This window comes from Nelumbo nucifera, chromosome 4, assembly GCF_055504915.1.
Source record: "Nelumbo nucifera cultivar China Antique chromosome 4, China Antique-T2T, whole genome shotgun sequence".
Taxonomy (NCBI): Eukaryota; Viridiplantae; Streptophyta; class Magnoliopsida; order Proteales; family Nelumbonaceae; genus Nelumbo; species Nelumbo nucifera.
Window position 1 is genome coordinate 68,789,578 of NC_142652.1, and position 27,286 is coordinate 68,816,863.

At 40.4% G+C, this 27,286-nt stretch overlaps 1 protein-coding gene across 9 annotated transcripts; it reads left to right on the top strand.

Moving 5' to 3' along the window:
* On the top strand, positions 1-27,286 carry MUG7 (MuDR family transposase). 9 transcript variants are annotated; one of them, XR_016085857.1, is made up of 7 exons: positions 6-200; positions 791-1,156; positions 1,232-3,172; positions 23,935-24,145; positions 24,290-24,417; positions 26,485-26,721; positions 26,822-27,286. XR_016085857.1 is itself a non-coding variant. In XM_010243157.3 (4 exons), exons 2-3 carry the CDS (start codon positions 810-812, stop codon positions 3,156-3,158), a joined length of 2,274 nt encoding a protein of 757 aa, XP_010241459.1. In that variant the 5' UTR covers positions 1-200; positions 791-809; the 3' UTR covers positions 3,159-3,172; positions 26,822-27,286. The 9 variants fall into 9 exon arrangements, 2 of the variants coding, with proteins under 2 accessions (XP_010241459.1, XP_010241463.1); XR_733398.3 differs by having other exon boundaries at positions 26,485-26,608; XR_016085861.1 differs by having other exon boundaries at positions 23,939-24,145.

Genomic DNA, 27,286 nt, shown 5'->3' on the forward strand with positions numbered 1-27,286 from the left:
CACCAGAGACCATCACATCAACGTGTTGTAGCCTCTCTCTCTCTCTCCATTCCCCCAGCCTATCTCTCTCTCTCTGCGTGCGCTCTCTAGTGAGTGACCGTATCATTTAGTGAGACGCAGAGCTGCAATCTCTCAGTCTTTAGCCGGAAAAGAAGAAAAATTGAGTAGAGAAGACGAGACTCCATTGCTCGTCTATTAAGGTATCACTTTTCCTAATTTCTCTTTGCATCAAGGCTTTGGCTTCATTTGTAGGGTTTATAAATTCTTCTTTCTCTGAAACAAGCTTTATTTTGTTGTTTATATTCCTTCTGTAATCTTCTTTTTGGGGTTATGGATTTTATCCGGATTTCTTTTTGGGGTTATGGATTCCTTCTGTAATCTTTCTTTCCCTTAGTTCTATTTCTTCAGTATGGATTATCTTCCCTTTTCTGATGGCTCATCGTCAAAATCGCCTACCAAATGTAATTTTTTTTTTCGGGATATCAGATGGTGTTTTGCGTGTTTTCTGCCTCTTCTGAATAGTAGGGTCTCCAATGTGGAAAATGTTTAGGGTTTATGATAATGGATTTTGGGCGGTGGGTCTTTTTATTTTCGTTTTTTAGTCTTCCTTGCAGTGTGTGTTTCATCTGTGGCGAATGTGCTATAAAATTTCACGTCGTCCCCCCACCCCATCCCAACATACACACTGAAGAAAATAAATAATTAATGTAAATTTTAGCTGAGGTATACATAAATCTCTCTTTTTTCTTGTTTAATGTATACTTATATTGGAGAGCACTTGTTTCTGTAGATTTTGCCTGGACTAGACCATGTCTGGGAGGAAAATAATAGCAATTTGCCAGTCGGGTGGCGAGTTTGTCACCGGTAAAGATGGTTCCTTGTCGTACACCGGTGGTGATGCCCATGCTATAGATATTGATCACCAGACACGGTTTGATGATTTCAAGTCAGAAATAGCTGAAATGTGGAATTATAGCATTGGTACCATGTGTTTAAAGTACTTCCTCCCAGGAAACAGGAAAACTCTTATCACCATATCTAATGACAAGGACCTAAAACGCATGCTCAATTTTGTTGGGGATTCTGTCACTGTGGATATCTATGTCATGGCAGGAGAGAATGTTGCTCGTGATGTCTCAGTTATGCCGGCCAGTAGGTAGCTTTCTTTGAGTCCCCCCCTCATTGATCCATTATTCATGGTTTATCCGAGATATAACACTGGATCATGCAGGTCAAGCAGGACAACTTTGTCTGAAGCAGTCACTCCAGTTGATGCTCCTGTAGATGCTCCAATGGATACTGTTGTTGATGCCCCAACTGACATCAATATTGACACCCCAAATGATATCACTACTGATGCTGCTATTGTCATGTCCATTGCTACTCCTCCAGCAATTACTAGTGTTGACAGCAAGCATAATAAAGCTAAGAAACAATGGGAAAATGCTATCACTGGTGTAGACCAAAGATTTAGCAGTGTTCATGAATTTCGTGAAGCTCTGCGCAGATATTCCATTGCTCATGGGTTTGCTTACAAATATAAGAAGAATGACAGTCATCGTGTAACTGTCAAATGCAAAACAGAGGGATGTCCATGGCGGATACATGCATCAAGGTTGTCAACCACCCAGTTGATTTGCATTAAGAAAATGAACCCAACACACACATGTGAAGGAGAAGTTGCGACAACTGGGTATCAGGCAACTAGGAGCTGGGTTGCAAGTATTATAAAGGAGAAGCTGAAAGAGTCCCCAAATTACAAGCCAAAGGACATTGCAAATGACATTAGAAGGGAGTATGGGATTCAACTGAACTATTCTCAGGCTTGGCGTGGGAAAGAGATTGCAAGGGAGCAGCTTCAGGGTTCATACAAAGAGGCATACAGCCAGTTGCCATTCTTCTGTGAAAAGATTATGGAGACAAATCCTGGTAGTTTTGCAACATTTACTACTAAGGAAGATTCAAGCTTTCACCGTCTCTTTGTTGCATTCCATGCTTCGCTGTCTGGTTTCCAACAAGGGTGTCGCCCTCTCATTTTTCTTGATAGCACACCTTTGAACTCAAAATACCAAGGCACATTATTGGCTGCAACTGCAGCAGATGGGAATGATGGTGTTTTTCCAATTGCCTTTTCTGTAGTTGATGTGGAGTGTGACCACAACTGGCGTTGGTTCTTAGGACAATTGAAGACTGCAATCGCCACGTCTCGTTCCATAACATTTGTAGCAGATATGCAGAAGGGGTTAAAGCAATCAATAGCTGAAATCTTTGAGAATGCATATCATGGATACTGTCTTCGGTACCTTGCAGAGAAACTCAAGAGAGACTTGAAGGGACAATTTTCACATGAAGTGATGCGTCTCATGGTTGCAGATTTTTATTCTGCTGCTTATGCACCTAAACTTGAGGGATTCCAAAGGTGTGCTGAAAGCCTCAAAAGTATTTCTCTAGAGGCTTACAAGTGGCTTGTCGAAAGTGAGCCTGAACATTGGGCAAATGCGTTCTTTGGTGGTGCACGGTACAACCATATGACATCTAATTTTGGAGAAATGTTCTACAGTTGGGTTTCAGAGGCAAATGATTTGCCAATAACACAGATGGTTGATGTATTACGTGGTAAGATGATGGAGTTGATCTATACACGTCGGATGGAATCCAGTCAATGGTTGACCAGGTTGACTCCATTAATGGAAGAAAAGCTACAAAAAGAGACTATAAAAGCACATACCCTAGAAGTATTATTCTCACCTGGTAGCACATTTGAGGTCCGTGGTGACTCTGTAGATATTGTTGATATTGATCATTGGGACTGCACTTGCAAAGGATGGCAGATTAGTGGTTTGCCATGTTCCCATGCCATTGCTGTTTTTGAATGCATTGGAAGGAACCCATATGATTACTGCTCTAGATACTTCACAACTGAGAGTTATCGATTAACATATTCAGAATCTATACACCCAGTTCCAAGCATTGACAGGTTCTTGCTGAAAGATTCATCTAATGCAGCATTAACAGTAACCCCTCCTCCCACTCGTCGTCCACCAGGCCGTCCAAAGAATAAGCAGACAGGATTTCAGGAGGTAGTCAAACGACAACTCCAATGTAGTAGGTGCAAGGGTATTGGGCATAATAAGACAACATGCAAGATGTCCTCGTAGGGATGTCGGACTATGTAAGTGTATGCCTTGTATTTTCTATATTGTTCTTAATCTACTTAAGCTTTCTGTATAGATGTATCTATCTGCCAATTAACAATGTGAATTAACTTAGACTACATATACTTTTTTCCTGTTGGACCTATATCTAATTATAGTATTATTTTTGAATATCCTCCTAGAGATTATTTATTTATTTGTTTTGATCAATAACTCAACAATTTATTAATTAAGAAAGAAGGATGGTACAATACAATAAATACAGTCAGACAGTGAGAGATAAAATCTCTTATCTCTCCCCCATACAATCAGATCCCTTACAGTTGTGCCCATAATAAAGAATCCCTCTCCACTCCTTGTTTAGCTAAGGTATCTGCTACAGAATTGGCAGATCTCTTAACCCACCCAACCACTATTTCCATTATCTCTGGTTAACCACCTGATCTTCTTCCTTTCATTGTTGAAATGCCAAAGATTTGACCCCCCATCTTGTAACCAGCTTATCACCAGTCTGGAATCTCCTTCCACAGATAGCTTTTGAATGTTCATTAGCTTTGCCTTTTGAATGCCTTCCAGTATTGCTAACACTTCTGCTCTCAGGGAGTCTCTCCAACTGGCCCCCGAAAAAATAGCAATGAAATTACCTTCCTCATCTCTGAAAATACCTCCAATGCCTGAAGGTCCAAGATTCTCCAAGCTGCTACCACCAAAATTAAGCTTGATAAACCCTCTATCCAGGATTCCGGGGGTGACCAAGTATGATTGATAATTGGCTTATGGACCATAGAAAGTGCTACTTCCTTCCAACTTCTTAATATATCATCTGCTGACATGTGGGAGAAGGCTGCCAAGGACTTCAACCAGTGCACTACTTTAACCTTTATTGTTTCAAAGATATCACTTTTAACTCTTTCTTTCTCTGAAAAGATTCTAGCATTTCTTTCCTCCCAAACAGTCCAGATAACAATAGCTCTAATGCAGTTCCACATTAACCTCCCTTTCTTCGTTGGCCCTTAAAAGGTAGTGTGGCAAATAAGCTTTGAACATCTGCTGGAAGATTCTACCTGCACCCAAAAAGAAAAAGACACCAATCCCAAATAAAAGTAGTGAAGGAACAAGAGATAAAAAAGTGAAAGCAATTCTCACCATCAGCCTTACATAATACACACCAATGAGGAGATAACGCCAAATTGGCTGCTTTCTTTGGAGTAGATCAAGAGTATTGATCTTCCCATAAGCAACTTCCCAACAAAAGGCAGCAATCCTAGGTGGAATAACTTTGCACCACACCTCTTTCGTTGGAAACGGAGGCAGACCACTATTGGAAGGTTGTATTAGAGTTTTAAAGAAAGAAGCACAAGAGAAGGACCCTGACGGGGTGCAAGTCCAAACTCGACTATCAGGCTTTGAAGGTTCAATGATAACTCCTTCCAATAACTGAAGGAGGCTAAGGAGACACTAAAGTTCTGAGTCTCAGACACCCCTCCGGAAACCCTAGTCCCATTAACCCTATTAATCGAAGGTGGAGATTGGGCAATAAAATTAGAAATTGGCTCATTTTTAAAGCTTGAGAGGTTTAAGAGGGAGGGGAACTGGTTCTTTATGGGAGAGTCTCCTAGCCAAATGTGTTCCCAAAATTTAACATACCACTACAAAGGTTGTATCTGATGAAGGAAGTGTTGGACAGTGTATGCCCTTAGTTCCAATAAGAATGATGTACATTATGACATTTAATGAATAAAGTACATATTTGATTCATGTTATTATGGTATGTTTCTGTGTAATACCCTTAAGCTGGACAGATATGAGACTCGTGTTAGTTTAGAATCTTCATAGCTGTTGGATAGATTTGGGGAGATTTATCCTGCCAAAACTGACACTGATGTGCTGCCAAGTTGGTTGGGGTGGTTTGTCTCAGCTGCCATGGTGAGACCTGAGGTACATGCAATGTGAGTTTTCTTGAAACCTCGAACCGGACCAGAATTTCAGTATTGCCCTAGACCTTGGAGATAGATGGGCAAAACTGGAATGTTACACCTGACCCCTAGACTCGCTTATGATACTACACTAGGTGTTGGATTGGACTGTCTTTGATATGCCAATCAGTGAGATCCTTAGAGGGGGTCAAAACCTGAGTATGTTGGGATAGTTCGAGAATTCATCTGAGTGGGTGATCATAGTGACATGATCAACCCCTTTGTCGGACAAAGTGAATGATCGAGGATTTACTCTCTCTGATGGAAACCAAAACTGCCGGCAGTTGATTTCAACTGTTGAAATTTGTTTTCCAAAATATATTTATATAGAGATTTACATATATACATTATGGTTTCAAAATGTTTGCAAAAGGCTTTAATTCCCGGGATCCATGTGAGAAGAGAGTGCAACACTGTACCTTGCAGTCGAGGGAGAGGTCCTCTCTTGTCGGGCAGTATTTGATCATTATGGGCTGAGAGGTTAAGTGTAAGACCATTGAGGGTAATACCTGATGGGTTAATCTTGCATTTGCCCACAGTCCTTGGGTTTTTATAAGGTGACTTGACACAGGGACCATTTAGTGTAAATGTTGGGCCCATTAAGAGCCCATGGTGATGGACTCAGGGGTTCACTGTCTCCTACAGTGAATTCGGCCAGGCCTTGTAACAGAGGCTAGACTGAACCCATGTGGTTGATATGTAGATCAATGTTTGGGTCCCACGCCATACAGGGATAACCAATTGGGCAGCAGTTAGGTGGCTAAGTGAGTAGATGGACTTAATGGGCCTAAAGCCCAATTCGAATTGGCTTAATGAGATTAGAAATGGCGGTTCTGGGATTTAGGTCAACAGATAGGATAAGGGATTATTATCCCTATCCACTCAAAGAGTCCAGATCCAAATAAAGATTTGGATCAGGAAACTTCTAATTAGGTTAGGAGGGTTGATCTTTATCTGTAGATAAGATAAGGGATTATCCTTATCTCTTAAAGAGAGTTCAAATCCGAATACAAGATTTGGATTAGGAAACTCCTAATGGGATTAAGAGAACATCTCTTTAAGGCTATAAATAGGAGAGCAGGGCGAAAACTCAGTATGCACAACATAAATCATCCGAGTGACTGCTGATTTCCAGAGAGAGACAACATAGTTTGACTGCACTGTCTCCTTTCCTGCTTTTGCCGCCATACCAGTTCGATCTCCACCTGTGGGAGCGATCAAGAAGAGTTCTTGATATTACCTTTTGGTAGAAAAGGTAATCTGAAGTCGTGCTCACTAGCCCTCCATTAGATTCTTGCTGAAGAATTCGGTTCTTGCCTGAAGAACCATCATTGTGATTCTGCTTCATCCTGCACCGTGTCATCTTCGGTGGAAGCAGTCTTTGGATCCATCCTTGGGCGTGAACACCTTCATTGGAGGTTATTACTAATTCGTATCAGGTATAACCCTCCACTCCCTTTTGGTTTCAGATCTGGTCTGGTTTGGGTTCAAGATTGATCATTGAAAATGCAGTTTTCTAAAATAGGGAATGTGATTCCCACATGGGAGAGAGGAATTTTTGAAATTTCGCCCAACCTTCCTGCAGGGTTTGGCCATCCATATGATGGATCTCTCATCCCGTCCCTTCAGTGGTATCAGAGCCCAGGTTCAAATCTTGAACCAAAATTAACCAGATCTGGAACTGCGCAAATGGCAGAAGGCGTTCTTCCCGATTTGCGCATATTAGCGATTTATGGGAAATCTGTTCCCAGATTTTGGGCGATTGATCTGAAATTAAATATTTATGAATCTGAATTATATTTAGAATTGTTCTACATATTTTTCTTGATTTTTGGGCTGTTTGTACTATGGAGATCGAAATCTTGAATGGCGCAAGAAATTTGTGCGTCTGCTGTTCTTTTTTATTCTTGGTCTGTAATTATTTTTTTTTTAAATTTTAGACGGAATGTATAGGAATTCAATTTTGATGTAATATTAATAGAAATTAGGTTTTCTATTTTATTCCATTCAAAGTTGAAGTAGAAAGCGCAAGGAGATTTTCGCAGATCAGGGTTCGGCTATCTGCGATTTGCAGTTTTGGAAACTGCATGCTGCGATCTGACTTTTGTTTTGCAGGGTAGCAGTCCTACGAACAGCCCTCCTACTGATTCTTGAATGTCTTGTTTCAGTAATTTATATTCAGAATATGTTTTTGAATTAAATCTTGAATTGAAAATCAAACCCTAGACCCATTCGAACCAGATTGGATCAAACTGGTTGGACCGAATCTGTGGTACGATGGGGGCTGTTTTCGGCCCTAATTTTCACTCATGGGTCCAAGAGTTGATGGTTAATTGCAAGATGCAATTCAGCCCACACCTGTAAAACCCAGTTTTAATATGTTAAAACTGCTTTAGCCCATTTCAGCATCAAAGCTATATGGGCCGAACTGCTATTTGCAATTCAACCCATATACCTAGATGATATTAATCAGTAATATTATGAATTTTTTATGGGCTTTAATCATGGGTTTTACAGTTATTTAATTGATTGGATCAATTATGATTTTCCTGCATGTGATGTATAGATGTGTGATGTGCAACGTTCATGGGCCATAAGTACTTGGCCCATGTTGATACGATAGTGGCTCTTGCGCACATCATTGCCATGATGTCCTTAAGATCATTGGATCTCCCTTCGTGGTGGGCCCCACATCAGCTTCCTCCTCAAGAGGAACTATGCGGAACCTTAGCCGTTCAGGGCCCATCTAAATCTGGCTTTATGAAAGTCAGTGGGAGCCACTTTGGTTTGACCTAAATTAAACTATGGCGTAATATTTCGTTCCCTCCACTGAAATACGAGTGTATGTGATAGGGAGATTCATATGATGAACTCTCTAAAGTCCTTTCATCATTAGCATGAAGATGGGTCCTTCAGTAATGAGGAAACACACCATAAAATTGGGCTATCCATTTGCTATTGGATCTGTTGGATTGTTTCATAAGATGATAGGGGCGTCATAGACTGATGTGGAAGGGGCCTATTCTAAAATGGAAGACTCTCTCACGGTAACTTGGCGTTCACGAATATGATGGGCGAGCACTCACTGGACAGAAATGTTTAACCTAAAATGGCAATGAACCTTGTCTGATAGAGGCCAAAGGGAAAGATCATAAGATGAGTGGATATGATACTTCATAGAAAGGTGGTGGGGTTATGCAGCTGAAAACAGTTGGCTTCATGCACCCTATGTGATTTCCCACATTTCCGGAGACATAATTCGCAGTCTCCGTCACTGAGATAGGAGGGAAATTTCAGAGATGAATAAATGGATATGGAACAATATTTGCTTTGCCCTTTATCAGAAATGGCAAACGGACAATTCGCTAAATTGTTGGACGACAACAAACTTAAGGGCCCAAATTACGCTGACTGGTACCGTAGCCTTATGCTAGTCCTGACATCCGAGAAATTGGACAAGGTAATTAAGAACCCTGCCCCGGAACGTCCAGGTGATAGGGCTTCTGAGGCCCGTAGGAGGGACTATCAAGAATGGGAAGAGAAAAATTCCCTTGCCTGCTGCTACATCATAGCATCCTTAGATAATCTGATACAACGACAGTTCGATCAGATCGAATTGTCCAAGGATATCTTGGACAGTCTAAGGATGATGTATGAGGAACAAAATCGTTCTACTCGTCAGAAGGTCTTGAAACAGTTCATGACCGTGCAGATGTCCAAGAATCAGCAAGTCCATGACTATTATCTTAAGATGATGGGATACATCAATGAACTTGAGGCTCTTGGATCCGGGCTTGATCATGTCACCAAGGTTGATGCCATCTTAAATTCTTTGCCTCTTTCCTTCGACCAGTTCATCATGAACTACAACATGAATAAGCTAAATGTTAGCATCCAGGAACTCAACAATATGTTGTAGAGGGCCGAGGAACTGATAAAGAAGGATGAATCCATTGCCATGCTTTTTGAATTTGGCAAATCAGACAAGAAGAAGAGGAAAGCAAAGAAGCCTCAGAAGAGAGTTAGCAAGACCAAAAGGCAGAGGAAGGACAGAGCATCAGATGATTGTCACTTCTGCAAGCAGGCCGACCACTGGAAGAGGAACTGTCCTCAGTATTTGGAGACCAAGAAACAAGGTAATTTTGAATCCTTTGTCATTGAAACCAATTTGTTGGTAACTTCTGCTTCCTGGTGTATTGATGCCGAGGCTTTAACTCGTGTGTAACTCACTGCAGGGGTTCAGGACAAGCATAAGACTGAGTGACGGAGAGGTGATTCTTTACTTGGGGACTTCTGCAAGTGTTGCAGCTATAGCCATAGGGACTGTAGAAGTGTATTTGAGAGAAGGATTAATTGAATTAAAAGATTGTCTTTATGTACCGAATTTGAGAAGAAATTTGATTTCTGTTTCAAAACTGTGTGCGGATGGATATTCCGTTCACTTTAGTAATACGATTACTATTAAAAGAAATAACAAGTTCTTCGCATACGGAGAACTTGAGAATGGTCTCTATGTTATTCATCATTCTCTGGAAACAAACATAGCCGAAACTACGTTGGATGATATCTCCAAGAAAAGAACCCGTGATATAGTTAATCTCACGTGCCTGTGGTATTACTGACTTGGCCACATTAACATAGATCGTATCACAAGGTTGGTAAATGATGGTCCTTTGGATTTTCTAACTCTAGAAGATCTTCCAACCTGTGAACCTTGCTTTCAGGGTAAGCTGACGAAACAACTATTTAACGGTAAGCCTGAAAGATCGATCGACACACTTGACCTTATACATACTGATGTATGTGGTCTCATGAATGTTAGGACACGTAACCAACACGTTTACTTCATAACATTTACCGATGATTACTCACGGTATGGTTACGTGTACCTAATGAGACATAAGTCTGAATCTTTTGAAAAGTTCAAAGAATTCAGACAAGAGATCGAGAAACAGTTAGGGAGAGAAATTAAGACCCTTCGATCAGATCTAGGTGGCAAGTATCTTTCTGACGAATTTAGGGACTACTTAAAAGTCAATGAGATATTATCACAACTAGCTCCTCCTGCTACACCACAGCTAAATGGTGTGTCAGAAAGGAGGAATCAGACTTTATTGGATATGGTCCGATTACTTCTCGTACACTCAAAGTTACCCACATCCTTTTGGGGTTACGCATTAGAGACTGCGATATACGTGCTGAACCGGGTTCCAACCAAATCAGTTCCGAAGACTCCCTATGAGCTTTGGACCGGTAAGAAAGCAAGTGTAAGACACTTGAAGATTTGGGGTTGTCCGACACATGTTAAAAGAACGAGTGCAGACAAATTGGAATCCAAGACCAACCGTTGCCTATTCATACGTGCTGTCCCTATGTTCTGTTGTCAAAATGCCAATTTCTTGGAAGATGATTACATCTTGAACAATCATCGTCAAGAAGTTGTTCTTGATGAGGAGAGCTCAGGGGTAGCGGGAGATGTCCCACAAGCTCTAGTTAATGACCAACCTAAGAGATCTACCCAGGTTTCTAGGCCTCCAGTTCGTTTCGGCTATGACCAAGAAAGTTACTTGGTGGAAGCTACGACTAGTGAGGACAATCCCGTGACTTATACGGAAGCTATGTTGGACATAGATTCCTTGAAGTGGGTAGATGCCATGAGAGCTGAGATGGACTCAATGGAGACCAGTGGAGTTTGGACTGTGGTAGATCCGCCCCCTGGGGTAAAAGCAATTGGTTGCAAATGGATCTATAAGAGGAAGAAGGGCCCCGATGGTAAGGTTGAGAGCAAAATGGCTCGTCTTGTGGCGAAAAGGTACACTCAGAAAGAAGGAATCGATTATGAGGAAACCTTTTCGCCGGTGGCCATGCTTAAATCTATTAGGATCCTGCTAGCTGTAACAGTGTTCCATGATTACAAGATTTGGCAAATGGATGTCAAAATTGCGTTCCTGAATGGAGATCTTAGTGAATATATCTATATGCAGTAACCGCAATGTTTCATAGCTACAGGTCAGGAACACATGGTATGTAAACTAAACCGATCCATATATGGACTTAAGCAAGCTTCTAGGAGTTGGCTAGAAGTCCCTTTTTATCACCTCCAACTTCTTGCTCACCCTTACTGGAATTTTAAAGACTGATAGGTAGTAAACAAGTAAGTTAGCTAATGTTGATTTAATCAAAGTAATTCTGCCACCTAGAGACAAATATCCTCTTTTCCATCTAGCCAACTTCCCAGAGAACTTCTCTAGCACTAGATTCCAAAAACCTACTTCTTTCGGATTTGCTCCAAGAGGTAATCCCAAATAGGTCAGAGGCCAAGACATGATACTGCAACCTAAAATATTTGCACACTCTGCCATCTCCTCATCCTACATGTTTATCTCAACTAAGCAGTGTTTTTTCAAAATTTACCCTTAAATTGACAACCTTTCAAAAAGGTGCACCGAGAATTTCAAATTCGTTACTCAATTCAGATCTTCTCCTTCGCAGAAGAGGAGAGTATCATCAACAAATTGCAGATGGGTAATTGGTACCACTTCTCTTCCCACTCCCCAGCCTCTCACTAGCCCTCTCATGCCTGCCCTCAAGAGATTTCTGCTTAGACTATCCGTGTGAAGAGAAAAGGGGAGGGAGGATGCCCTTGTCTTAGTCCTCACTCAGCTGGAAAACAGTATACCACTGTGCCATTTACTAATACTGAATATTGGCAAGTTTTCAGACACCCCCAAATCCGATTACACCATCTCTCCCCAAACCCACAATGCCTCATAACCTCAATCAGAAAAGTCCAGTCAACTAAGTCATATGCTTTCTCTAAGTCCAACTTGCAGAGTATGCCTTTCTTCCTGGATCTCATATCCTCAACACATTCATTAGTGATTAGGATTTGATCCTTGATTTCCCTCTTCTGTACAAAATCTCCTTGGTTGGAAGTCATCAAAGAGGGGAGGACCTCCTGATATGTCTGAAGTCTTTGGGATGGTTATCTCCAACTTTTTTAGGGATCAAGGCAATGAAAGTTGAATTCAACATTGGGTTTATTATGCCCCTTTCGAAGAACTCCCTAAACACTTCCAACAAATCTTCTTTTAGCACTTCCCAACAATCTTGGTAGAATGCCATAGTAAACCCATCCAGCCCTGGAGCTTTAGCTCTGTCCGTGGAAAACACTACTCTGTTAGGCTGTGTTTGGTTTGAAAGAAAAAGTAGGGAAATGAAGGAAAAGGTAGGGAAACCTTTACAAAACTTGTATAGGTTTCCCTACCTTTCCCTTCCTTTCCCTACTTTTTCCCTCAAACCAAACATAGCCTTAATCTCCTCCTCAAAAGGTCTTTCCAACCACACTTTCTGCTCTCCCGATAAAGTTGACCAATCCAAACCCTCAATCCAAAAAGTTTCATCTAATGGCTTCCTGTAAATTGATTTGAAATGATCCACAAAGGCTCGTGCTATCTCACCCTGAGCAGTAATAACTTCACCTCCTAAGTCCGGTTTGGAAATAAAGTTTTTCCTTCTTCTAGCATTGGCCATAGCATGAGAGAACTTTGTATTCTTGTCACCCTCTTGAAGCCATTTCACCCTTGATTTTTGCCTCCAATCAATCTCCTCTTTCAATAAAATGTCTTCCAATTGTCTCTTCAAACCCTTCCTTATATCTCTCTCTCTTTCCCATAGAGTTCCTTGAGATTCTTTGTAGCCCAACCCTTCAATTTGATCCACTATCTCTTGCTTCCTTGCTTAAAGTCTTCCAAACTGCTCTAAGTTCTAAGTCTTGATCTTAGACTTTAAAGCCTTAAGCTTACTATGGAAAAACATTCCTTCTCACCCTGGGCCTTTCTTCTTCCCACCATTCCTTCACTTTTTGATAGAAAACCGGGTGATTCAGCAACATGTTTTCAAATCTTAAAGGGGCAGGATCTAAGCCTCTAACTCCTCTTGACATAAGGAGATTGGCCAATGGTAGCCCACCCCAATGCTCCTCCCAATCCACCGAAAAGAGAAACCGATCAAGCCTTGAGCAAAAAGGGGTGGTTTGAAGATTATACCAAGTGAAGTTATGATGGAGAAGAGGCAGATCTTTGAGCTCAAAAGAGTTAATGAACAAGTTAAATCTCCTCATACTTGTAGTGATTCTTTGCCTCGGATTATTTGTCTCCTCGGTGAATTGAACTACATTGAAATCTCCACCAATACACCATGGTCCATCCCATAATCCTCTAATGTCACTAAGTTCTTCCCACAAATCAATTCTTTCTCTGTATCCATTGGGTCCATAGGTATTGGTTAGCACCCATTCATACCTATCCTCTACCTGTTGGAACTTAATAGACATAGTATATTTGCCAAGTAGCTCTTCCACACCTTCCACCACCTCTAATTTCTAGAGAGTACTATTCCACCTGAAGCCCCCCACAAAGGAATCCTAGCCCAACCTATCCCTCTTGCCTTCCACAAACTTCTGGCCCATCTATTGTCAAATTCAGCCAACTTTGATTCTTGCAACATAACTATGTCAGGGTTTTCTTTCTTGATCAACTCTTTTATCACTGCTCTCTTCCTTGCACTCCCCAACCCCTGTGCATTCCAGCTTATTATTTTCATTGAGACTTAAAAACTTACCTCTTTTCTTTCCCCTTTTACTGCCCTTTTCTTCTCTCCCCTCGTCCACTAAATTCCTTGTCACCTACAATATCCAGCCTCGATCTCTCTACCTCAGATAATTTTTTTTTTTCTTTTTAATTTTCCTTCCAACTTCAAGTTTCCTCATAGATGCCTTCAGCTCATTAGGGTCCTTAACCTTACAGCCTAGTTTCCCCACAAAAGCTGATATTGAGTCTTCCTCTTCCTTGTTAAGAGCTCCTTCCTCCCTCTCCCCCCTTGTTTCAGCATACAAATCACCCATAGCTCTATTCTCTTCCTGTTGATTCTCTCCTAACAAAATTTGTTCTTTTTATAATTCACTCTTTTTCCTCAAGCAACTCATAGATGAGTTCCCAAATCCTTCTCCCCTCTCTCCTCTCTACTTCCTCTCAATTCTGATCTCCACTCTGCCCTACCAGCTCCTTCTGTCTCTGACACAAGGGCTCTTGGGTCAACAGATGAGGACGCTGGAGGACCTGCTTCAGGCAAGGGAAAGATATTAATATCAAAAACTGAAAGTGCCACAGTACCTGGATACGGCTGGGATGGCGAAAAGTTGTCTGCCATCTTTTCCTGGTCCAACGCGTGAGCAGAGCCTAACACCTGGGCTGTCTTTGGGCTTAAGGAAGTTGCCATGTCATTAACATTTTCTTGATTAGTTGTAGACCTCTTTTGTTTACCCCTTTCCAGTGTGCATCCATTCGACCTTTGGCAATCATTGCTTAGACCCTTAAGTATCTCTTGTCCTTGTTGCAAGTAGGGGGCTTGGCTTCTTCTTGCTTGATTATTGGCTTCACCCTCTGTTAATGTTCTCGGCTTCAAGGTGTCACCACTATCTGTGTTGGAGGATATAGAGTTATTGGCAATGGATTTCTTGCATGTTTCAGCGAAGAGAATCTCAGTGTTTAAGTCTTCCAAATCCTCCCCTTCTTTTCCTGTTTCCCCTTGAACACTTCCAATTTCAGAATCTTCGCTGTCCGAATCTGCTAGGTTTATCCATCCTTCATCGTCGCCTTCAGTATTTACTGATTTCTCCCTAGAATATCTAGGATTAGGACGATCCAACTGTACTGATTTTGAAACCTGTAGTGGTTGCCAACTCCAGGAATTTTTTGGAACTGAGCAAGGAACGACTGGTGCAGCACTGTTTGTTTTCGAATTAGAAGAAGATAGACCCAAATGATGGTCTATAACACCTTCATGCCCTTTAGAAGTCACATGCTCACTTAACAGCTCACATGACTTCAATTCTTCGCCTCTCCCTGGTTCAACCATTATGAGTCTGGTTTGTTGAATCAGCCCAGCATTGGTTTGGTTTAAGCCTACCCTTTCTCCTCCGCTTGACCTGTCAACAAGATTTCCTTCCTCCTAAATCTTTCTGTCCTTTTTATGCTTTAAATGTTGACCACCTGTACAAGCAACCGCTTGTGCACAACTTTTAAATTGAACCACTTGATCAACATTATGTGGGTGTAAGCCTTCCAAAGAATCATCCTTCTCAGCTACTTCTTTCTGTACTCCAGACCTAGGCCTTTCCTTCTTTGTGTTGCCTAGTTTACCATTCTGCCCATCCTCTCGCATTATGCCACATGCACTTGCATCTTCTTTCACAGAGTAAGCTTCCCCTCCGGCAACACCTTCCTTCTACAGCTGGGCTTCAACAGAGGAGGCAATCAACACTTTGAAGGCAACCCCATCAGAGAAAGCTTCTATCGTTCTTGTTATCAGCTCTGGCTTTGCTCCAACCAGTTTTGTTCTAACTGCTTGAAGGTCATTGGCATCGAACGAAGTCATTTCTCCTCCACAGAGCTTCAATATCATCCTAAAGATGTTCTTTGACTAGAGATGGAACGGAAGTCCCAAGACTCTTAGATCAACACCCTTTGTACATTCTACCAGTTTTTCATTACTGGTAAAGGCCCATTTGTTAGGCAGTTTTGTATGCCCTTAGCTCAAATCAGTTTTGATGTACTTTTGACATTTACTGTAAATGAATAAAGTGCATGTTTGATTCATGTTGTGTGGTATGTTTCTGTGTAAGACCCTTAAACTGGACACTTATGAGACTCGTGTTAGTTTAGAATGTTCACAGCCGTTGGATAAGTCTGTGGAGATTTATCCTACCAAGGCTGACACTGGTGTGCTGCCAAGTGTTGGGGTGGCCTGTCTCAGCTGCCAGGGTGAGACCCAAAGCACATGCAGTGTAGGATTAATTGAATCTTTGAACCGGACCAGATTTTCAGTATTGCCCTGAACTTTTGTGATTGATGGGCAAAACTGGAAAGTTACACCTGACCCCTAGACTCGATTATGATGCTGCACTAGGTGTCGGATTGGGCTATCTTTGATATGCCAATCAGTGAGATCCTTAGCGGGGGTCAAAACCTGGGTATGTTGGGACAGTCTGAGAATTCATCTGAGTGGGTGATCATAGTGACAGGATCAACCCCTTTGTCGGACAAAGGTAATGATCGGGGATGCACTCTCTCTGATGGAAACCGAACTGCCGGCAATTGATTTCAATCGTTGGAATTTTGTTTTGCAAAATTTATATATATATGATATATAGATATGTATGGTTTCAAAATGTTTGCAAATGGTTTTAAATCCCGGGATCCATATGAGCAGAGAGTGCAACATTGTTACTTGCAGCCGAGGGAGAGGTCCTCTCTTGTCGGGCAGTGTTTGATCATTATGGGCTGAGAGGTTAAGTGTAAGGCCATTTAGGGTTACACCTGATGGGCTAATCTTGCATCTGCCCATAGTCCCTAGGTTTTTATAAGATGGCTTGGCCTAGGGACCACTTAGTGTAAGTGTTGGGCCCATAGAGTCCATGTGATGGGCTCAAGCGGTTTACTGGGCCCTCCAGTGAATTCGGCTAGGCCTTGTAACAAAGGCTGGGCCGAACCCATGTGGCTGATGTGTAGATCAATGCTTGGGTCCCACACCATACAAAGAAGCCCAACTGAGCAGCAGTTTGGAAGCCTATTGAGCACTTAATACTTATTGGGCCTAAAGCCCATTTCGAACTGGCTGATTTAATTACCCACTTAAAGGGGCGAATTTCAGATTCAAATAAAGATTTGAATCTTGTAATCTCCTGATAAGATCAGGAGTGGGCTGACCTTATCTGCAGATAGGATTAAGATAATTCCCTATCCAAATACAGATTTGGATTGGGATAACTCCTAATAGGATTAGGAGGTTTCTTAATCACTAAGAAAGAGGAGAAACCCTAGTCTTGAATTACTAGAATTTGAACTAGGGTTTCAGAAGAACCTCCTCCTGCAATTGAGATTGGATCTCAGAAACCCTAGAGAGAAGAAAAGAAAATACGCCAACTTCAGCTCTAGAGTTCTTCTTCAGCCACCGCTGTCATTCACTGCCTAGTTCGATCTCTCTGAGAAGATCAAGAAGGTGTTCTTGATATCAGTCTTTGCTGAAAGGCTGATTGTGTACGGTTCTCTTCGCTTCCATCGAATTCTTGTGAAGAATTTGGTTCGTAGGACGAACACTGTTGGTTTTGCTCCAGCATCACTGCGTCATCTTCAGTGGGAGCAGATCTTGGAAGTATTCTTTGGGCGTGAACACCGACGTTGGGAGATACCGATTCTCCGTATCAGGTATAACCCTTCCCTTTCTGTTTGGTTCAGATCTGGTTCGGTTTTGGTTCAATTAGATCCTTGAATATTGTATTCTAAAATTAGGGAATATGATTCCCAGTATGAAGGGAGGAGAGAAATTTTTGAAATTCACCCCTCATTCCGCTGCGTTCTTGGCGTCCATACGATGGATCTCTCCCTCCTTTCACCATTGATGTATTGTGATCAAGCCTAGCTTTGTATCCATTGTTGTTGTCACGAACTTCACCGGGTAATTTGGGAGGATGAGCAAAGCCTTATTGTCTTCAAAAGGAACAAGCTCCAGTTCTCCTGAGATTTTTAAGATCCCTTTAATATCTTCCACCAACCTGTTCCAGTCATTGATTTTCCTTTTCCCAGATAATACCAATCTACCTCGCCATAAATCTTCTGGATCATGAAACCAAGCTTTCGGTTGCATTACTCTGAGAGTATACTGCACATCTTCACCACTAGCCATAGCCACTTGCACCTTTGAGTTTTGACAGACCTTGTTAAAACAAACTTCATCTTCGACTGTCCTCTTTGCAGGTTCCTCAGTTTCTTTAGGTGACATTAGCTTGCACTGTGAATATATCCGTAATGCTCCTGCTAGTTGTAACCGACCAGAGGCTTTCTTTCCTTCCGGAAAACAAGTGAATTGTTGCAGTCCTTCTCCATAACACTCATACACCCCAATGAATTGACTCTTCTTGTTTCCTCACCTCTCTGCTACATATTTTCTGCCTTCTTCTATAAGACAGTGCTTCCATTTTTTTCCTGGTTCTAAATGTTTTGCTCCTTCCAGCACTTTTTGAAACCATGGAACTGCCTTTTCCGTGAGTATCAGAGATTTTTAGTGCATGGCAACCTGCACACCTGCCTGTGTTTACTTGTGCCTTGAGGTTCATTCCTGAAAGGTCTTATATATTTGGTAAATTTCTGCTGTATCTCTTGTTTTGATCAATAAGTTTCTTTCTTCTGTATCTAAATTCTATATGTTTGTATATTTTCTTGTATTTATGCTTCACTATATTAAAAAAACTAGTTCTGAGGTATTGAACCAGGAGGAATTCTAGTATACAATGAGTTTATGCCCATTTTTGATACCTTTGCCCTGCAGGCATGTTGGGACCTGTGAAAAAACACTACAAAGTAGAATTTGACATGGGTTTCCCACATCTGTATGGCAAGGCATCCAAGAGTTGCATAAACTTGTTTACTAGAAATCCTCATTTAACACTTAGAGTTTTTTAATAGGCTATTAAATGGTATTTAAGATTGTGATGGCTTTCTCTATGTACTTAATGTTCTTATTTTTTTTGTTCATGTAATAGTTTATTTATTAGTTTATATGTTCTTTTCCTTTGTGTATATTCGTCTAATTTTCCTCATTTTTGGTTCCTTGCCTCATCCCTCCTCATTTCGTTGCATTGGAGTTAACATGTAAGCATTTTCTCAATGTCATTGCAAATTTCATACACAAGCATTATAATTGAAGCTTCAACATTGTAGTCCAAGTTTTTTTTTTTTTCTCTTTTGTCATCAAAACCCAAAAAAAGGAGTTTGCTGCCTTGTAGAACAGAACTTGTCCTGCATTTTCAAATTTGGGAATTCTAATTCCTATAATTTTTTTCGATTGGTAATAAACCTGATTTCTTTAAGATAAAGTATGTAAAATAATTAAAAAAAAGAAGGGGATAAGAAGGCCTCTGATGAAGCTTGATTTATAAAACTCTAAGTACAAAGTGACACACCAAAAAGTAACCTTTACACTTGTGTGTCAATATATTAACTCTTCCAACTTGGAGCCCAAATCAGATTGAATCATATGAAGCTGAAGTTTTTGTGGGCCATGGCATTGTCCATGATGAATGAAGTAACGTCTATTTTATATTCTGTGCAAGTGATGTGATTGGCCTTTAAAAAAGATTTGAATTTCTTTTCTTCTGTATACCTGATAATGTTGCAAAAGGGGTAATTTTCTACAGGATATTTTCCTTTTCTTTGAATAGGATTGCTGGATACAGTTGAAGCAGGAGGGTCACATAGTTGGGTAAACTATAGTGAAGTACTTAAGTCTAGATATATAAAATAGTTACCTGTATATGACTTTAAGCCTTGCATATAAGAAACATGGACTTCTTAAATCAACCTTACATGCGAAGGTGTATCTTCTCCAATGCCACCAATCATAAAAGGCTTTAACTCTTGGAGGCATTGTACCCGTGACTTAAAACAAACCTGCAGTGGCTTCTGCCATTCATCTGATGAGTTTGTTATAAAATGACTGAACTTTGAATAAGCTTCCTTAATAGTATTACTATATCAGAAAGGGCCTGCACCCAATTATACCAAATTTACAAGATTGTTCTGTGGTTCATGTACAAGATGTACATCTGATGATTCTTATCCCCTTTAGTAGATGTAAAATTATACCACTTGAACTATTTAAAAATGAGAAAAGTTTATTCCAAAATCGACCAAGATAGACAGTTAAAAATAGATGAGGGCTCAACTTTCTCAATTACAACCAGCTCTTTGTGATTTTTTCCTTAAAACAATGCATTGATTCCTTTGCTTTCACAAGCTCCAACAAATGGCTAGATGTGCTGAATTTTGTGTTATGTGGTCCATTGGGCACAACCCCAAAATTGGTCTTACATCTACAAGAGCTGAGAGGTACTTGGGGAACCTGTTATTTCCTAGAAAAGCTAATGAAATAGGACCTGGCATTTCCTAGTTCTTATCCGGGTTTCTTGATGGGTATTAAGCAATTACCTAAACAAGCTTGGGATCTGATTATTGAGTTTGTGGATAGGCATTAGGTAGGTTAGAAGTTCATTTTTTATCATTTGGCTGCTGAGCCACCCTGATGAAAAGTGCCATGGAAGGTATTCTGGTTTATTTCTTGTTCCTCTTTGATACCTTCTCTGTTGCAATGAAGCTTGAAAAGATTCAAAGGGAGTTCTTGTGGAATGGCAGTGTAGATAAAAGAAATATCCTTTGGGTAAATAGAAATTGGTTTCTTAACCCAAGATTCTTGGTGGATTGTCTTCTGAAAGAATGAGCATAATGAATAAAGCTCTTCTTTGTGTATGGCTTTAGAGATTCCTAGAAGAAGAAGCCACTTTTGGGAAACTTTCAACCCATATGTGCTTTTTACGTGAATCAAAATTTTTTGAGAAGAGGTAATATGTATATTCATTCAAAAAGCAAAAAAAGTGGGGATTTACAAACAAGCACAAAAAGAACAAAAACAGCCTAAGGACCACCCATATTACATAGGCATTGTGTTTACACTATACAGAAAATTCCTATCCACCCAAATGACAAGGAGAGAAGGGAGGAGACTTCTTGAGAATCAAATGTCTGAAAGGGCTCTATGGAAGTTGAAATTAAAGGATGGACTTTGATTGTCTCTAGACTTCTAGAGATTACAGAAGACACCTGAATGTCCTTGTCCAAGGCTAGGCTTTAGAGATTAGGGTAGGTAACATATAGAGGTTGAGAACCCCGCCAAATATCATTAAAGGGCAAAAGAGAGAAAGAGTTTGCATAATACCTTTCCACAGATTAGAAAAGAAGAACCCATTCGGATCTGAGTTGCTGTCTCACCTGTTATTGTTCCTTCCATGTTTGCTTCTGATGATGGAGGCCCAGAGGTTGTCTTTTTTTTTTGATAAGTAAAGAGTCATATTCCACTAATTCAAAGATCCGTTACATGAATATCCCCTTAGAGAGGCGCGAGGTGCTGCCTCTCCATACAGAAAACACAAAAACTACATCAAAAAGTGCATGACTGTTACAAAAGACAAATTACAGTTGCACCCAAAATAATGTTTCCTTGTTTGTCCCTTGTTTTGCCAAGACATCAGCGAATGCATTAGCTGATCTCCCAACCCACTGTACTGTTACAGACATATTCCTTGTCAGCCATTTGAATTTCTTTATCTCATTCTTGTAGTCCCACGTGACATTCTCTGGATTATTTAACCAGTTCACCACTGTCTTAGAGTCCCCTTCAACCAGAAGCTGCTCCACACCCATTTCTTTTTTTGCAAGAATTATTCCTTGTATTGCAGCTAACAGCTCTGCCTGAATAGAGTTACCAACACCTAAAGGGCCAGAGTATAGTAGGACAGCCTCTCTAGCCTCATTCCTCAGTACACCTCCCAAACCCGAGGGACCCGGGTTGCCCTGGTTACTTCCATCAAAATTCAGCTTCAAAGAACCGTGAGGAGGGGGGATCCAACTTGTCATTACCTTTATCTTTGAGGAGGAAAAACTTGCTATCGATAACCAATCCCTCCAACAGTTAGTAAAGGAGAAATGATCAAACAAATCCAGAGTCTTTAACCAATGTATTGTCCTATACAAAATGCAGTCCTTCAAGGCCTGACTGCTTCTCCCCTTTTCTTGGAAGATCCTGGCATTCCTTTCTTCCCAAACTGTCCATAACAAGGCTGCTCGTGCACACCTCCACAGTTTCCTTCCTCTTTTATGGGGTCAATAGAATATAGAAGGGTTAAAGAATGTACTTACTTCTGTTGGCATATCCCATCTACACCTAAACAATGATAGAAGCCAAATCCAGAGCTCTGCAGTGACACTACAAGATAAAAATAAGTGATGACAGTCCTCACCATGAGATCTGCAAAGAGTGCACCAGTTTGGAGAAATACATAAGAAGGGTCTTCTCTTTTGTAGGTTATCCATCGTGCTTACTTTACCATGCCACACTTCCCAACACAAAGCCATAACTTTGGGGGGAACTGGTCTACACCAGACTTTGGAAGGGAAACTTTGTTGAGAGGAGGTTTGGCACAGGAAATAAAAAATGGAACCACAAGAAAAAGACCCATTAGGGTGAATGGCCCAGAGGCTGTCTTGCTCCAAGTGAAACCGCCATAAGCCTTTTCTGAGTAAAGCAACATTCTTTTCTAACAGGTGACCAAGACATTCAGTTTGCAGACCACCTCCGAATTAACTAAGTTGCTCTTGCAGACCCCTCCCCCTCGGGATCATTCTTTTGTTCCTTGTTTTTTTAAAACTGTAGCTCAGCAATATGCTCCCCTTGGTATGCCTTTCCCTGTTAAAGAGATATGGTGCAAGCCTATTCCTCCTCGGGTTGGGAGTTTTTGTTGGGAAACTTTCATAGAAAGAATCAACACAAGTGATCTACTTCAAAGAAGGAGACCCAATACTTGTTTATCCCCGCACAGGTGCACTCTTTGCAAAGCTGATGGGGAAACCGGGTACCACCTCTTAGTGTCTTGGCTTTATGCAAAAACTGTATGGGAATGGGCTTTCTCCCTTTTCGGGTGTAGTTGGAAGCCCCCAATGAATGTACAAAGCCTGTTTTCTCCATCTTTCTTCAGCTGGTCAGTGAAAAGAGGTAGGATCATGTGGAGGTGTATTAGGGCTGCTGTATGCTGGACTCTTTGGGAAGAAAGAAATTCAAGAATTTTCTCAGAATGGGAGAGAAGTATTGAGAACTTAATAGAGTTGATCCATATAAGGGTGGCACAATGATTGAAATCCTTGGACCTATTCACAGACTTTACCTTGGATGATCTGTTGAGAAGCTGTAAAGAGATAGAAAATTCTGCCCAGATTAAGAGGGTCACAAGTCCTTGGATCTCTCCCCCCATTGGTTTCATAAAACTGAATTTCGATGGCAGTAGCATTGGGAATCTAGGACAGTCAAGTATTGGGGGAGTTTTCAGGAATGAGGAAGGGCATACTCAAGCCCAAGGTTTAAAATATCGATACAGGCTGATACACCGGTAGTGGCATATTGGCCTGTATCGAAACTCGCTCACCTTTTTTTTCTTTGAAACTGGTTTGGAGGGGTCGTTCTAAGGCTGGTCTATCCCCTGAACCAAGTCACACCCCGATATGACCCCTGTAGGGGCGTATCGTTAAGCCAATGATATGCTCGATATGAGGCGTATTGTATCGAAATTTTGAACCTTGCTCAAGCCCAATTGGAGAGGCTGATTCTCTCAGGGCTGAGATATCTGTTCCTTCTAGAGGGAATCCAAAGAGCAAGAGATTTGAACATTAGTGGCTGATAATTGAAGGTGACTCGCAGGTGGTGGTAAGATGGTTAAAGGAAGATGAGCCTGGAATGTGGAACTACAACAACGAAAGGAAAAAGTTCAAATGCAGCGGCTAAGGATATTGAGATAAAATACAGTTGGGTGAAGAGAATTACTAATTGAAAAAGATCACCTTCCTATTGTATTCTTTTTTCCCTTTCCTAATGAATTTTTATTTTTATCCTTCAAGAAGAAAAAGAGAGAGAGAACTGCTAATTCCTTTGCTGATGGGCTAGCCAGGCAAGGGGTGAATAGGGATTCTTTGTTTTGGGCTTTTTTCTAATACTGTATTTTTACTTTGCTTGTGGGGGAGTTAAGACAGTTTACCTCCCTCTGGTTGTATGTATTCTCCTTTTAATTTAAGTTCAATGAAGCTACTTGTTATTGATAAAAAAAAAAGACTAAATTCCCTTCTTTCATCCCCCACCTTCCAAAGGAAGTCATGATGAAGCTTCTCAAGACGATTCCTCACTTTGGCTGGTGCTATATAAACAGAAAGGAAAAATATGGGCTGGCTAGAGAGAGAGAGAGGCTTTGATGAGAGCGAGTCTGCCCCCTTTCGAAAGACGGTTCCTCTTCTAGGAGTCCAATCTTCCTCTCACATTTTTCAAGCGTCAGATCCCAACCCCAACCAGAGGCAAGCCAAGGTACTTTATTGGCCATTTTGCAACCCAAAGCTTCTTTAATATTATCCAATTTCCTTTGGGAAACATCATTGACGCACATCTTGTTTACTAAACTCCTGCTTGTTTCTGATATTGGGACCATTTATTTTCTATGTTTTGTACCAGTGCCCAGCTTCAAAGGAGATTGATAGCCTATTTCATCCTTCATTCTTCTTCCCACAGAGAAAAGGGGGAAAAACCCCATAGAGATGTGCAAAAACTGCAATCTATGAACAGTATGGGAGAATAGATAGGTGAGTATTTTTTATATTTTATTAGTTGAAGATAGATTTAGGAGACACTATTCGAGTTCATCTCTATTTGGGAGTCACAATGGTCTGTATATTGGATTTTCTCAACATATTCTACAAATGTGTGTGGATGAAGGGAGCTTTTTTCTCATCTCATTGCATCACAATAACATCATAAAGGGTGGCAATCTGTGGTATCACCATCATCATCAACAAGAAAGAACGCAAGAGTTCATGGCTGGTCCCTTACTATCTGTTTTTTAATGAGAAAAAACTGACTATATCAAGTTGAATTTTGATGGGTGCAGTCTTGACAATAATGGTAGTTCAAGAATTTGTGGAGCTTTCAGAAACCATTAAGGTGGTATCCTAATGATTTACTGAGGCTCTATTGTGGCTAGGGATGACAATTTTCTCCATCCTCGCCAGGTACCTAACTTCCCCAACTTGATGGGGTCGGGGATGGGGGTGGGGATTAATAGGGATCCCCAACCGGGGTTGGGGTCAGGGATGGGAAATGAAGTCCTCGCTCTGCCCCGACCCCAATTATATATATATATATATATTAAATACTATTCTTTTAAATATATACTATTTTATTTATATATGATATTAGTCATATTATATATATCAAAATATATTTAAAATATTATTTATATCTTAAAATTTTCTTTTACTTTAAGTAAATTTATTTATCAAAAAATAATGTTAATTAAAAAATTCGGGGATTCAGGTCCCCACGGGCAACCTGGCTCCATCGGAGATCAGGGGGATGGAGGACAACTTTTAACCCCGGCGGGGATCGGGGATGGGGAATATGATCCCCACCCTGAACCTCTCTCGTTGCCATTCCTAATTGTGGCGTAAAATGAATCTGCTTTTGATTCCCTTTTCTCAATATGTAGTAGGTTTACATGTCTGATGTGGACTGGGTCATTGTACAGATGACAAATTGTTGTTATTTCGGTTATGTCATCCTTCAATGTGGCTATAAAATGGTTTGATTTCTGTTGTGAGAAGAATCCATAGTCATTTCATATGACTAAACTGTAGTTATGTTGGCTTTGCCATCCTTTGATGTGGCTATAAAATGGTTTTCGTGTTAGAAAAGAATCCATATTATCTTTTTTAGAGAAAAATACATCATTTTCAATTTAGATTGTAGAAGAATCTCATCAAGGGGCTTAATGGAAAATGACTCAACAGAATGGGTGAGGACTGCTAATAGCTTGGCAGATAGCTTACCCAAGCAAGGGGTACATAGAACACATATGTTTTGGGCTCAAATGTAGTACTGATTTGGGACAGTTTCTATAGCTGGTTCCTTTCACAATTTCTTGTTGTAATCATGTTTCTTACATAATTAATGAAAATTTTTCTGTGTTGCTGACCCAAAAAAAAAGAGGGGTTCTCTTATCTACTTCATGAGATTCCTAACCACTAAGATTTTGTGACAATGCCACATGTTCTTTGTGGGAAGCTTCTTTTTATCTTCAATGGAGAGTTAAAATGAAGTTGGATCCACTGGCATAAAAGCCTTTGCCTGCAGGCCCAAGAGTCCAAGACCAAGAAGCCCATCAGTTAAACTCAAGGTCCATTAGCTTATGCCCTTTTCAGCAAGCTTGTTTGAGGTTGAGGCTTAGATGTCCATAATCCATATGGGCCCCAGTGGAATCTTCTTAAGATCTCCAACATCCTACGAGATCTGCAAGATCATTGAGAAATTTAACACAACCTTTACTTGTGGTATTTTTTATTTGTTTCTAATGTTAAGATCATTAAGTATTCTTATGATTTCAAGGTGTTGTCAATATTTTGGACCTTACTGGATGCTTGTATCTTGGCTAAAGAGAAGCGAGTATGCTGACATAGATGAACTTGATTAGTTCCGTTAATGAAATAAATTTATGGAGTATTATTTCACATACCCTTTTTGTGAATTTTACATTATATATCCTTGTTGTGTGAAGGTTAGCCATTGGGTTCTGTCATTACCATGTTTGAATTTTTTGTTTGTTTCAAATGTTCTGCAACATTTCCTAATTTGGTTTTCATTTGTATTATTAACAGAGACAGGATAATGGCATCAGAATTTGTTTCTAATGTTAAGAGCATTAAGTATTCTTATGATTTCAAGGTGTTGTCAATATTTTGGACCTTACTGGATGCTTGTATCTTGGCTAAAGAGAAGCGAGTATGCTGACATAGATGAACTTGATTCTTTCCAGTTAATGAAATAAATTTATGGAGTATTATTTCACATGCCCTTTTTGTGAATATTACATTATATATCCTTGTTGTGTGAAGGTTAGCCATTGGGTTCTGTCATTACCATGTTTGAGTTTTGGGTTTGTTTTAAATGTTCTGCAACATTTCCTAATTTGGTTTTTATTTGTATTGTTAACAGAGATAGGATAGTGGCATCAGAATTTGCTTTTGTTAGCTATGAGGTTAGCCAAAAGAGAAATGCATGGCGAGCTTGATTTGATGTTCTGGAACCCTGTTATGCAGAACTACTTTGTCGGAACTAGGGATCATAAATGGTGGCCTTGTTGGTCGCAACCGGCATTTTATTTGCTTTTGAAGGGAAGAACCTATGTGACCATGAGTGTAGGAGGTTCAAGGAATGATTGGTTGACAATATAAAAAACTGTGTATATTCTGTGTAATTATTACTCAACTATCAGTCTCCCTTCCTGTTGATTTTTTTTTTTTTTAATTGTATGATGACTAAATATTCAGAGATAAAAAAAATGCTTTGGGTTGGAAAGAGAGTGATTCCCACTCCATCAGTCCATCCGAGCAGAGAAGTAATCACCACTTTGACTTTAGTACTTGTTTTAACAACAAATTGTCTATAATGATTTGCAAA

What these genes read in the sequence shown, in the direction of transcription:
- MUG7 (XM_010243157.3), top strand. Translation starts at nt 810, where the DNA reads ATGTCTGGGAGGAAAATAATAGCAATTTGCCAGTCGGGTGGCGAGTTT. An exon ending in TCAGTTATGCCGGCCAGTAG is followed by an intron (nt 1,157 to 1,231) that starts GTAGCTTTCTTT and finishes TGGATCATGCAG; the next exon opens with GTCAAGCAGGACAACTTTGT.